This window comes from Schistocerca serialis, chromosome 7 (genome assembly GCF_023864345.2).
Source record: "Schistocerca serialis cubense isolate TAMUIC-IGC-003099 chromosome 7, iqSchSeri2.2, whole genome shotgun sequence".
Taxonomy (NCBI): domain Eukaryota; kingdom Metazoa; phylum Arthropoda; class Insecta; order Orthoptera; family Acrididae; genus Schistocerca; species Schistocerca serialis.
This window is the reverse complement of record NC_064644.1, coordinates 612,133,498-612,147,790: the sequence shown is the minus strand read 5'-3', so window position 1 is coordinate 612,147,790 and position 14,293 is coordinate 612,133,498. Positions and strand designations below refer to the sequence as shown.

At 46.1% G+C, this 14,293-nt stretch overlaps 1 protein-coding gene across 1 annotated transcript in view; it reads right to left on the bottom strand.

Annotated features, from left to right (window-relative positions):
• LOC126413295 (uncharacterized) overlaps positions 1-13,695 on the bottom strand; it is a 640,882-nt gene extending 627,187 nt beyond the window's left edge. Inside the window, exons 1-2 of the mRNA XM_050083195.1 lie at positions 13,123-13,695; positions 12,795-13,017 (exon numbers count right to left, since the gene is read on the bottom strand). Coding sequence (XP_049939152.1) covers positions 12,795-13,017; positions 13,123-13,695 — 796 coding nt within the window. The remainder of the gene's footprint in view (positions 1-12,794; positions 13,018-13,122) is intronic.
• Positions 13,696-14,293: the final 598 nt, after the last annotated feature.

The window sequence follows — 14,293 nt, the reverse complement described above, 5'->3', positions numbered from 1 at the left end:
TTGAGTTGGGGGACAAATTTTGGTTGATGGACCGCAACTTCTGGGGTTGCTAGCACTGAAAACGGTGATGTGCAAAAATGTCCAATCACTAGAAATGGAATGCAGAGTTATAAACTATTCGGTCACTGCGACACATGAGTTTAAATGTAGAGGTGGTCAATCACTTTCGAGGGAAGTCGCTACAGCGCCAGCAGGCTCTTATATTTTCCTTGTGTTGTGGCTGTCCTTTATTTAAAATCATCCAATGTTACGCTATCGACTGTAAGACTGTGATTTACAAGGTGCAAGTTATAGTTTTCTGTGAGAGGCCGTGCATCAGTCCGTGTTAATGTCTGTTTAGAATCAGACAACGACTTCGAAGTCGCGGCAGAAAGACGAAATGCTCAGCAGTGTGCAAAAGCGTGTTAGAAAACACTATTTGAATAAGGGCCAGAGGCAGCTTCTCATTCGCTTAGAGTATGGGTGATCAAACTTTAAAGGGGTCTCTGCAGTGTGTGTGTATATTTAATATGATCTTGTTCATATAGGCATCTGTAGTTTGAGGTGTTGGATTTGGCGAGCTGTTAGGAATTCTTGGATGGTTGCACTCTTGAGTTATTCAGGAGGAGTATTGTGAATTCCGTTTGTCCATGCTGGAGGTGGATCGCATTGGTGCCTTCATGACTTTTTCACTGTTTGATGGTAGAGGATAAAGATGATAGGGTGTTGAGGATCTGTTGTACTTGTACCTAGTTTGAGGCATATAACATTGCGCGCATTTCCGGCGAATGGTCAAAACAAGGTCCTGTTGTAGTAACTGAGATCGTTCTGTTTATAGACGGGTTTCAGAAGGTAATAGATATTTCTCTGACTTAAATTGCAGAGATCAGATGGGTGAAGATAAATGCATACTCATCTATGCTTAGAAAGGGAGAATGCTTTTTTATTATTAAGTGAGTTTTGGCAGGAGTGAATATGATTTTACATATGCGAGTGGAAATTCTGAGCGAAGGGTGAATGACGTCAGGTTTGCTGGCTGGGGGAGACACTGTTTACATGTCCTGTAGGAGATGCAAGGGGGAGATAGAGATCTGCGCTATTCAGGAATCCATTTGTGCACTGTATGTCGTTAGACAAAGGTATAGGGAGAGCCCACTTCAGCATTCTGGTCCTGGGGCTGAGTGGACAGCTGTTTAGATGGACAGCTATGTGGCTTTGACATGCCGCTGGCGGCGCTCGGACACTCGCTTTGTGAGGCGCTATGGGATTAGTTTGAGCATTTAGTACTTGTTTCGGTGGTTATTGGATTAAGAACTGTAATATTGAAGGTCATGTCCTCAGCGGGACCTCTATGTAATTGAGTAAGTGTGTTTACATATTTGAAGATATGTTTCGCGAATTGTGATGTTAAGTTGATGGCGTAGTTTAGCTACCACTGTAAAAAAATTAGCTGTCTGCTGCTGAAAGAAAGAAAGAAAGAAAGAAAGGGATGACCTTGCCCCCAGACCTGATGGATGAGTTATTGATAGCTGAATGATGCTATGTGTTCGGCTATAGGAGTCTCTAAATGGCAGGGCGAGATTTTTTTTATGTGGAAATTTATGCAAGCTATAGATAGTGATATTCGAGTGCTAGTGACAACAGTTAAGAGCAGAAAAATAGGTACAAATTGAGCGCTGGCAGAATGTTGCGGCAATGGTAATAATATTTAATTGAAGATGGAAAAGGTGGTAAATATGGACCAGGCTTTGAATATTGGTGTGAGTGTCGTATGTGCTTGATGCTCTGTATAAAAGTTTGACTCTTTAATTGCGTTTGATATTTCTGGGTGTGTGTAAAATTAATTTTACTGTTGAAAGTGCGAGAAAGATGAGTTGATTGGTGTTTAGATAGAGGCTACGTTTGTAATTCGAAAAGAGGGAATGAGAATGGTAAATTGATTGATGGGCATGGTTTGTGGGGTGATATATGAGTGTCTAGATAGGGTTGAGGACGTTTGCGTATGTTGATGGTGGGACGGGTGTGAGGTTAAGTGCGGTGGGAGGTGTTAATTAGATATTATTTTTTAAAAAAATGTTGTAAAGTAAGAATAATATTGAGAAGGGTTTAGATGGCTGGTCACGCGACGAGGCGAGAGCAGGGATGTGTAGTTATGTTTAGTTAAAGGGCGGTGTAATACCGTGTGAGGAGCAATGCGCAGTGTGCTACAGTGTCGTAGGAGGTAAAGACATGTGCTGCTATGATGTGCCTAGCGTGTGGAGGCTGCGCTTTGGAATTATGCTACGTTGATATAAAGTTGACTTTCACCAGCGTTCGGTGGTCGCGGCTCGGAATCGCGGTCCTGGACGGACGTATGTGTCTGCTTTGACCACTGACGAGCGTGTTGACCGCGCCAACTCACGCTTGCGGAAGCCGAGTAGGGGCTGTGCGAGGCCTGAAATCAGACGGATGGGTGACTTCACGATCATGTGGGCAGGGTGCGGCGTGGGGGTACCTACGCACGTCTGCTGAGTTATTTTGGGAGCGGATCTGCAGGCTCTGCTATGCGTTATTAGGATAGTTTACGAGTACTGAGCGTATCTACACATCTTGGCTCTGAGCACTATGCGACTTAACTTCTGAGGGCATCAGTCGCCTATAACTTAGAACTAATTAAACCTAACTAAAGGACGTCACACACATCCATGCCCGAGGCAGGATTCGAACCTGCGACCGTAGCGGTCGCTCGGCTCCAGACTGTAGCGCCTAGAACCGCACGGTCACTCCGGCCAGCTATCTACACATCTGTGTGATGTATTATTTAGTAGCAGTTTGCTACAGTGTGTACTGAAATTATGATTGGGTGCATGTCTGTGGGCTGTGCAACATGGGCCAGGGCACATCTGGGATTGGTGTTTAGTGATAGCGTGATAGATATACTATATGGTTAAATAAGTTGTTCGAAGAAATAAATAGAGTGTTCTCAATGATTACACGCGGCTGCAGCGCACCATGTCGGTTGCATGCGAGTAGTGAATGTTTTCCCAGCCGAGTGTCAACGAGCTATGAGCTATTCTGACAATAGACGTGAAGGCAGGTCCAGATCTGAGACGCCGGCGGTATACATGAGAAGAACAATGCAACTTTCACATGTGTCGGCTGTCACGAGCGCTCAGAAGCTGAACTTGGCTGGAGACGCTGGAACCCGCTTCTCCACCGACCGCATGCGCGCGCGGCCTGCCTTGGAGTGTAATCTAAGGCGCATAGGCGATATCAATTTCTCCGGTGATAGGTGCGAATGCTAATGTGTTGAGATCATGTTTGGGGGAGGCCGAGCAGAGACTTTTGGTCGGTTTGGCAGCTGGTGGTGTTTGGGCGTGTCTGTTGCACTATTTTGCGAGCATGTCTGTGCACTGTGCGGTGCTTTATTTGGAGAGTTTAAGAGTACAGAGCTCGTCTGCTGATATTGTGTACTGCATTATTTAAGAGCTGTTTGCTATTGTGTGGTGAAATTAGGAGTTGTTTACCTGTTTGTGGCCTGTGTCAGATGATCACAATCGGATCAGTGCGGGTGTTTTGTGACAAATATACTCCACGACTAAATAAAAGGGCTCCAAATAAATAGAGTGCAGCCCTTCCTTACTTCCCCGAGCAGCACAGCGCAGTGTGAGCTATTTTTGCGCAATAACGGCAATCTGGTCAGAATGTGAGTGAGTCGACAAATAACGGGACAAATATATCTGTAGAGGAGTTACAGAGATGGGTGTGGTTGTGTTGCCAAGTGTAGTGCACTACTGGAGTTCAGAAACTGTCTTTTGTCAGCCTTACATATCGAGACCTATGAGAAGTAAAAGTTTCAAAAAGATATGTCGCAAATAAATAAAGTACACTCATCCCTCCTTCCATCAGCCTATGCACTGAAATTATTTACGAAAATTAGCAGTTGTTTGGCTATTTGAAGGTAAATGTTTTGCATTATTTACGAGAGGTTCGCATGTCTGAAGGCTGTGCTATGAGTTATTTTTAACTGTTTACAATTAGCAAGTGTGTGTCTAGAACATTATAAATGAGATATGTAGGAGTGTTTGCAGGTCTGTATAATGTGGGACATGTCGGTGTGGTACATATACTCCATTCCTAAATAAAGTAAATTCGTTCCTCCATCCATGGACCTAGTGCAGGGTGAATCCATTTACCAGAAATATGTAGGAAGAGGTTGAGTGCTGGTGGCTTAGTTTGAAACAATTTTCTTAGGTTGGTGGCAGAAGCGCAAGTGAGCTTTGTTTACTGGCGGATTTCAAACTTGGCACTGGTTCCTATAAGAAGGAGGTGGCGGTCTGGTCCTCGAAAAGTACTTAAAATTAGGGAGTTGAACACGTTTGCATACGTATATGAAATTCTAAATTCAATTATTTAATATAGCGGGGTGGTGAGAGTGAATCAGCGAGCGTTCTCGCGACGAGCAAACACGCTGTTATATCGTCATGGTGAATTCCACTGTAGGTCAAACTCTGGTGCCAAACGTACCCTTTGTCCAGCACACGGTCGACAGGTTCCATCTTGTCCAGCATTAAGTGCTCGCGGGTGCTGAAAGTTGTTTACGAAGTCGGACTCTGAGGCGAGCGCAGCTGACCGTTTGTGGCGGGACCCTGAGGCGCCACTTGCCGCCTACCTAGTGCACTGGCCGTGGGGGTGTGTCGGCACTGCTGGTCGCTTGACGTCAGCCGGCCAGGGAGCTACCAATGGAGCAGGCTCAGCCGGCCGCGCGTACGTCAGCTGCGCTCTGGGGTTTCACTGTGTGAGCTTGGAGAAGTCACTTGGGACACACCTGCATGAGCATAATGTCTGCAATAAAGAGTCATTTTACAGGTATTTACGGAAGGCTATGTCCGTCGCGTGTATGGAGAGTGTGTGACGTAAGTGAGAAGGCGGCACAGCAATTGTACAGTTATTACACACATTTGAGAGCGAGTCAATTAGTGGGCATTCTAGTGCGGTTCAAACGTGCTGTTATATAGTCATGGCGGATCCCACTGTCGAGCAAACTTTGCCGTCAAAAGTGTAGCACTGCATTCTCGCTCGCACGGGGACACGTGGTGGATGGAGAGCGGTCGGCATCGACAGGTTTGAACGTGGCGCCAAAAGTGTGGCAGCGAACGGTCGACCGTTGTGTGATTCAGCTCCGAGGGAGACAATTTTGGCGGTAAACGTGCGGAGGCGACGAATACACGTGGTGAGCCGACAAGGGGCCGCTGTGACGTCAAACACGACAAGTTCTAGCGTGTCCAGCGAAAACATGTTTACGACGTGGGAGTGATCGCTGGGCTCGCCCCCCGCGCTAGTGGCCGGCCACCTCAAGTGACTGGCATAGGCAGTGTCTCCGCGCGCTGGCCAGGGGTGGCGAGGATGTGAAGTAATTCAGTTGGAGCGCGGACGTCGTGGTGACTGCACTGCGATGTCAAAGATGTGTGTGCTGACTGTGTTGTAGAACAAGTGATGAACGCACTGCTCGAAATAAAGTCTTCAGTCCCTTCCCCCCTGCAAAATCGAAGGACGTGACTTACGTTACTATAAGAGCAGATTATTATTTGACGTGATTATGATAGACTACCAGTGACAAAACATAAGTGAGGGAGAAAGTTCGTACGTGTGATCAATTATTGTGTTGGGATTTGAACTTGTGATAGATTTTTGTTATGGATGTAAGAAAAATGGCTTCCTCGCCGAGAAAATGGGCCATCTTGAATAAATTATAAATGATAATAATACATAGAAGTACAGTTTTCGAGACATTATCGTGTTGGAATTTGAATTTGGCGCAATTTTCTAGTGGATGCAGGCCTATAATAAATAATAATAATAATAATAATAAATTATAATGAATGATAATAAATGATAATGAATGATAATAAATGACAATGAATGATAATGAATGTTAATAAATGATAATGAATAATAATAAACAAAAGTAAGGTTTTGCAGCCATTATCATGTTGGAATTTGTATTTGGATGGAATTTTCTAGTGGAGGCAGGTCAATAATAATAAATAATAATAATAAATGATAATAAATAATAATAAATGGTAATAAATGATAATAAATGATAATGAATGTTAATGAATGATAATATCATAATAAAGATAAGTACGGTTTTTGCATGCATTATCCTGTTGGAATTCAAACTTCCCGCCATTTTTTCTTCTGCAGGCTTAGGTTAGTGGACATAGCACAATTGGTCTATTTTCCCGCCAAAATTCAAGTTGCCCGCCATTTTTTCTTGAGGTTAGGTTAGTGGACGTAGCACAATTGGCCTATTTTCCCGCCAAAAGCCGCCATCTTGGATAACGTCATGCGATGTTGCCAAGGCTACATGCCGCCATCTTGGATGACGTCATCGCCGCCATCTTGAATAAATTTGGCAACAATGCAGCGTGTCTTGACGCATAGGTTGTCCCTCTACATGCGCATGCCTTCATCAAAGAACGACTGCTATCCTGGCTTGCCGTATCGTCCATTGAATATATTTGCAGTATGATTGGGCGGAAGTATGTTCTTCACTGTCATCCACATACCGCTGCTGATGCTTTGCGGTCTATAATATAATCCTCGAGGAGGAGGATTATAAAGGAAAATAGGTACCCCTACGCTCTCTCGAATCAATACCGTGACGTTAAGTGACTGTAACTGTAGAAACGAGTTATTAACACCACAAATAACTCTCAACTTTAGGGATTACGTGCAGTTTTAAAATCCTAAGGATTTGTTCATTCCCGTATGCCTTATATGTGGTATAAAGTTCATGTAAGGTACATTGTCGGTTAGCGCTATTGGTTAGATCACAAGCGATACTAAGACCTATTTCCCGCGTGGAATTGTAGGATTCCATTTCAAAGTTTACGTTGTTCGTGTTGAAGAAACTCGCTAGTCTCGCCAATTTCCCTGAAAAAATTTTAGTACGTGAGGAGGTAACAATCAGGAAGTCCTGCCAGAGGTAGTGCATGCTATTTGGAATACTGTTATATATTTAAGACACTTTTGTTCAGTGATGGCATACTGAAACTTTGTAGGTAGTAAACAGCGCACTGAATATGTTCAAAATACAAAGAGCTTATATGTGATAGTGACTGTGAACTAAAACATAAGGTTTCATTTCAAAGGACCCATCCAAACTTTCGGCCGACGAAACTCACTTTACACTTTTGTTCTCCGCCACGTAACACATTAGTCTCGAGGAAAATAGGCGATAGTCACCCGTGTAACGAAAAAGAAATTAATAAACAAGAAACAATGACTTAGTGGCAGCGTAAAATATTGCATAAACATGCAGACTGGATTACCCTATAGCCACAAAAGCTAATTTATGAATAGAAGTCAGCGCGAATGCAGTCATCCGGGAGTATAACTGCGGATATCTTTGTGGTTAAAAGGTAAAGGACGGTTACAGCATGACGATTTTTACGATATTCAACTATTTCCAATACATGGGATCGATGATAATAACTATTTTTGTTTGTAGTTATTATTATAATTATTACCCATTTGAAAAGGAGTGCTATTATGTTCATTGGAATGTACAAATGGTTCAAATGGCCCTGAGCACTATGGGACTTAACTTCTAAGGTCATCAGTCCCCTAGAACTACTTAAACCTAACTAACCTAAGGACATCATACACATCCATGCCCGAGGCAGGATTCGAACCTGCGACCGTGGCGGTCGCGCGGTTCCAGACTATAGCGCCTTTAACCGCTTGGCCACCCCGGCCGGCTGAAACGTACAGTTTGTGGTAAATGTATTCTTTACATCTAAAAATGGCACCATGCGTTCTTCATAGTTTTTTGCACAATTACACATGTTTATTGTTTTCATCATACCAGAAGCTGTCTTACGTCTTGAGTCAGTATTATTTTGTCTGCAGCGGCAGAGGTCACTTACGCATTTGCTAAAATCTGTCACAAAGGTACATAACGGATGTTCTAGGATACTCCATCTACTGGTATCCTCGCTTTATAATCTGGCTCCTGTTCGTCTATATCATACACGAATAGCGTTCAGTATAAAATTAGTGGATCTATCAAAGTTACTCCTAAATTACTAGTACACAAGGCAACGCTTATTACGCTGAGAAGTGTAGCTGGTTAACGTGATTCAAAATTATGTCTACTTAATATTCATAAATGTACTACGATGCATGGCTAATATTTGACATTACGCAAGAGCAAATTGTAAGAGTAAGTATCTTACGTTAGTCACTTGTTATATATAACTGATAGCGGCTCTGCAGCCGCCATCAGATCTAAAAATGAGGAAATACAAACTAAAAATTTATCAGTGGGTTTATAAAACAAGAAAATGGATATTAAATGTGCGAATAAAGTGACAAAATTTCGTAATAATTACCGACTACGCGTCTAGTTCTCTGTAGTGTACTTTTAGATGACTCGTACATTCTATTCGCACATTTAATGTCATTTTTTTGATTTTATAAACGTACTGATATCGTTTAGTTTATGTTTCCTAACTTTTAGATCTGATGGTGGCTGCTAAGCCAAAACCGGTTATCAGTTTTAGAACAGTAGCATGTGACCAAGACATTAACTGCTGTAGTCTAATCCGATACAAAAGTCGCCGGTCTCCCCAGTGGGTCAAATGGCCTCATTTCGTTAGTATGCAAAACACTCTGTGACACTATTTCGTTTGACTTTCCAATGTCATAGAAATATTCGCAGAAAATTTCGCAAAAAATCGTCTCATTAATTACGACAGGAAGTTGTAACTTGCGGAACGTGCCTAGAATAGGTCAGAAAGTGGTGTATTAAGATGTGGCCACGATCGGCCTCTGCTTCCTTAGTCAATGGAATGTAAATTACTAGGTTCGACTTCAGCAGACAAAAATGTAGGCCAGAGGCAATCATACCGTCAAAGATTACCCTAACCGAATGTAGTAAAATGGTTTACTAAGTTTTTAATTTCCGCGAGTGTGATGCAGATCTTATTTCTCTCTTCCGCACAGGCTTCTTTAAAGAGTTTTCTGTCTTTAGCAGAATAATCTAGCCCGCATGATTACGTAGCACTTTGCGCAACTAATAGTGATGCTTAAACGACCTCACTTTTCCTAGTTTCTTAATCTGGTTTCAATCTGTTTTCAAGACACTGGAACTAAAGTTTTGCATCACCGAGATATGCCATGCAGGTATTTTGCTATTGTGACAGCTCCTGTACCGATCGGAAGGCCTCTCCTGATGTTGTTCACATACATGTACACAGTTAACAAAAGCGGTATCTACGTGCAGAACGCCACACTCGAGTGGATTTAAGCTTCTCAGTTGAAAGTAAAGCACCAGTAGAGACGCATCAGAGACTTCTGTAGAGCAACAGACTGGACACCCGTCATGCCGCCAAGGACAATCGTGACCAGTGATCTGGTCCTCATCATCACGTCACACGTAAAAGGGTCGTCAGCAGGGGAAGTTGGCCGACGGTTGCGCTGGAGTCAAAGTGGTGTGGTGTGGAAATGGAACCGGCTCCAACTGACTGGCATTGTTGAGGACTTACACCGCACAGATCGTTCACGTTCAACAGCTGCACAGAATGTTCGATATCTACGACTGTTGAGTCAAAGAAAACGTGGGTTGAGTGCTCCAGAACTGAATACGGCGTTCGAAGAGACTACAGGGGTTGTATCGCATCAGACTGTTAGGAGATGATTGCATGATGCAAATCTCCATTTCCGACGACCGTGGCGAGCACCGCAGACTCCGTTATAGGTGGAAAGGAAATCACGCAGAATGGACACCCCAGGATTTGCGTCGGGTGTTGTTCCCGTACAAAACTCGGATCTGTTCGTACCCTGATAACCGTAGACAACGTGGTTGGTGAGAACCCGCTAATTTGGAACTCCTTCAACATCATATCCCACATGTGCAACAAGGTGTTGGTGGAGTGATGTTCTGGGATGACTGTTTTTGAACGTCGACAACTGCGACGTACTCTGCTGGACCTATGCAGAATCGTGATTGAACGGTGGGAAAGTCTGGAGCACAGATTCCTTGACGATCTCATCGATGGTATGCCACGGCAGATTCAACCCTGCATCCGGACAATGGGGCTATTAATGACGTAACTCAAGAGTGTTGTGAAAAAGCTCCCATGGGAAACAGACGATTTTGTCATTACACAAATGTTTGCTTTTTTGGTTGGCTAATCTGGAGACATAGCAGATGAATGAATATATACGCATGCGTCAGAGCCAATTTTTGTTTTTGTGCCACGAATTTTATAAGTAAGGGATGATGCTAGAGATTTGTTTTAATGAGTGTAATTGCACAGGTGATAATCAACCAAAGCATTATCTATAGCCCTATTAAAGTTACTTGACAGTTGACGTCTCTCACTTGTCACTACAGTGTTGCCGCATCGGTTGCCGGCAACCGCTCAGTAATAGGAGACAACAAACACGGCGAGTCACTTTAGAAATGCCGTTAATGTGTAACGCGGATCAATGTTGGAAGCGGCTACCGCGAGGTACGACAGAAAAGCGAGATGCTCTATCGACAGCTGATTTTAAGTGAACAGTGACTGAACTGCGGCAGACAACTAGTTCTGTAGCCCTGAAACTAAACTCATGTCCTAACCTAACCACAACCTCGTGGTCTGCAGTGTGTGCGAGAAAAAGGCAGTCAACAGTGTGCGGCAAAAGTAATCTTGACGAGCTTGGTTACTTGAAACTATCCTCACACTGTCTAGACGAGCTGCCGCTTTACCAACTGATGAGCAATCCTGGTTGTACATTATAGGGGCACACGCAGGCTCCAAACCTAAAAAGAATGATAGGAAGAAAAATAAGAGCATCGATGTTGCATTCGTATATTTATGACCATGATGACTCAGTTGCTCACGCAATGTCATGCAAAACTTATCTAATGTAAACTGATCTCTGTGAGATAACTGGATACGAGACGTTGAATCGCGTTTTGTACGGAAGAGTACAGTAGTGTTTGGTTGGTGCCTTGAATGAAACATGTATTTCGATAACATCGTTAAGTGTGTGTGGGGGAGGGGGGGGGGTGGAGAGGGTGGCGGCGTGTGTGTTGTTTTTGGTGTGGTTATCGTGTGTGATGAAATACGCATAAGAGGACCAGACCCAGGATTCGGAATCCAAACACATCAAGAAAGAAAGCCTGACAAAGAACTGGAAGTGAAATGACCGATTTTTGTCGCAGTTTGGCAATGGCGAACGGTTCGAGCGTGATGTTGAGTATTCTCACTGGAGGAAACAAGCTCCAACACGTGAAATGTCGACTATCGAGTAATTTTAATCGGACTGTAGTTTCCTCGAGCTTAATACACTGTGGTAACAAGAATCTTGGTGCAGCTACGTGCACACATACAGATGGCGGTAACATCACTTACTCCAGGTACTGGCCGAGCTGTCATTTGTAATTCAGGTGATTCATGTGAAAATGTTTCCGACGTATTTAGCCGTATGACGGAAATTAACGACTTTGAACGCCGAATGGTAGTAGAAGCTAATGCGTGGGATAATCCTTCCCTAAATCGTTAGGAAATTGGAGTATTCCGTGATCCACAGTGTCAAGAGGGAAGGAAAAAAAAGCAAAGAAAAAGAAAAAAAACAGCAGCCGGTGATTTTGTCACCTGATGCGGATACGGTGGGGCATGTGGTCATCACACCGTCCCCCAGCCAGCCATTGTCAGTTTTCGTGTCGGGTGAGGCTACTTCTCAAGCAAATAGCTCCTCAATTGGGCTGAGTGCTTCCCACTTGCCAACAGCTCTCTGCACAATCGGACTGTGACCCATCCAAGTGCTAGCCAAGCGCGACAGCGCTTAACTAGGGTGATCTGACGGGAACCTGTGTTACCACTATGGCTAGGCCGTTGGCATCAAGAGTGGTCGGAGAATACAACATTCCGGGCAATACCTCTCATCACGTACAATGCGGCGCCCTGCGGCCTTCACTTAACGACCGAGGGCAGCGGCGTTTGCGCACAGTTATCGGTGCTAACAGACAAGTAACAGTGGGTGAAATAACAGCGGAAATCAATGTGGGACGAACATATCTGTTACTGCAGTGCGGTGAAATTTTGAGTTCATGGGATATTGCAGCAGACGACATCGCCTGCAGCTCCTCTCCTAGGCTTGTGACAATACACGGACTCCACGGAAAACCGTGATCTGGTCAGATGAGTCTCGATTTCAGTGGTAAGAGCTGACGGTGGCGCAGACCTTGCGAAACCGTGGACCCAAGTTGTCAACAAGGCACTGTACAAGCTGTCGGTGGCTTCATAATAGTGTGGTCTGTTCTTATATGGAATGGACTGGGTCCTCTGTCCCAACTAAACCGATCGTTAATTGGAAATTGTTAGTTTCGGCTACGCGAAGAACGTCGGTTTGAAGAACATACTGGACAATTCGAATGATTTAGCCACCCACATCGCCCGGCATAAATCCCATCGACCATATACCGGATATAACAGAGAGGTCACTTCGTGCACAGAAACCCACAGCGGTAACAATTCCGCAATTTTGGACTGCTACAGGGGGGGCACGACTCCATATTTATGCACGGGATTTGCAACGACTTTTCGAGTGCATGTCACGTCTAGCTGCTGCACTACGCGGCCAAAAGGAGGTCCGACACGACATTAAGAGGTATTCCGTGACTTTTGTCACGTCGGTGTACGTTACGGAGCCGAAGACCGACTGTGCGGTTTCAGTTTCACCAGCCGAATATTAGGACAGTTCCTACGAAATTAACACGGACTTTTACTTCGTAAAAGAGATGTCGGTGGAGTGGAAAGAAAGGCGGTTACCTTCACCGGCGCTCGGCTGCTCTTCCTTGGTGGTGACAGTGACGGAAGCGCCGTTCTCCTCCACGTCCTCCGCTTCCTCCCAGATCATGCCGAGCTGCGACGTCGCGATGGGCGCCACGGCGGCCACGTCCGCCGGCGTCACCAGGTCGTCACGGTAGGCGTTGTTGAGGCTGCGGTAGAAGGCCTCGTCGGGGACGTGCAGCACGTCGTCGCCACCCGACGCCGCCGCCGCCGCCGCAGCAGCAGCAGCGGCCGCCGCCGCCGCCGCCACGGCCGCCGCGCGCCGCTCCGCCGCCCCCGCAGCCGCCGCCGCCGCCGCCGCCGACGGGCCGGCCGACGCCGACGCCGACGCCGACGCGGTCTGCTGCAGCAGCGACGTGATCTCCCGCGAGAGCCGCTCCGCCTCCAGGTCCTCGGCCGTGACGACGGGCACGCGCTCGTCGCCCGCCTCGCCGGTGCCCACCGCCGTGTAGAAGTCGAGCAGCTGCGCGATCACGGCCTGCTGCTCGTACAGCAGCAGTTCGAGCTTCTCGAGGCGTTCCCACATCTTGAGGTACTCCTGCGACAGCAGGTCGAGCGCCCTCCAAGCGTACTTGAGCTCGGTCTCGAGGATGCTGAGCCGCGACCCGAGGCGCTCCATGAAGTCGCCGATGATGAGGTCGACGCTGTGCGCGTAGCTGCCGACGCCGACGCCGACGCCGAGGCCGAGGCCGACGCCGACGCTGGCGGCGGCGCTGCCCCCGGGCGGCGGCGGGGACCCGGCCGGCGAGGCGCCCGGCGCGCTCGGCCCGCAGCCGGGCTGCGCCGTCTGCGGCTGCGGCTGCGGCGCGGTCGCCTCCATGGCTGCCTCCTCAGCTGAGCGCAGCTGCTCCCTGCCGAACAGAGAGTGTCCGTCGAGGCCGACCATCTGCACTGTCGTTCTAATCTCGTTCGGTACTGTCGCACCACGTCCGCAATCGGAGCGGCGGGGGCAATGCGAAGGCGTCTACACACTAACAGAGAACCCGTCGAGTGCGAGGTCGCAAGTTCAGTCTTTATTAAGACTTATTCGAAAATATTGTGTTATCAATTATGATAGAAAAAATATTAGCTGCTAACGACTCACCGAGCGCAACGAGAGGCAGACAAAATGAGTGTCCGATAGGCGCAGAGATCAACCTTGTGTGGGACGTATACAGTAAGCTTCAGAAAATGAGTACACACTGAATGAAAAATGACGCGCCACAATGATCCTAAACGTTCGCACAATCGAGTTCAAAGACCGAGTCCTTGCGATTACAAACCGATCGGTACTTTCAACCTGGTATCCCGTCTTAAGGGGAGTCGGAACGATGAAAATGACAAAATTAACGTTTTTTGGTATTTTTGATAGTAAAATTATTTCGAGTTTTCTGAATAAAACGAATCAAGTTACACCATTCTAAATGTGTTTTTTATCGCTGCGAAGTTGACGCGCCGCGTAAACGGTTGTAGCAACTCGGTGTGTCACCTCTGACGGCGCCGCT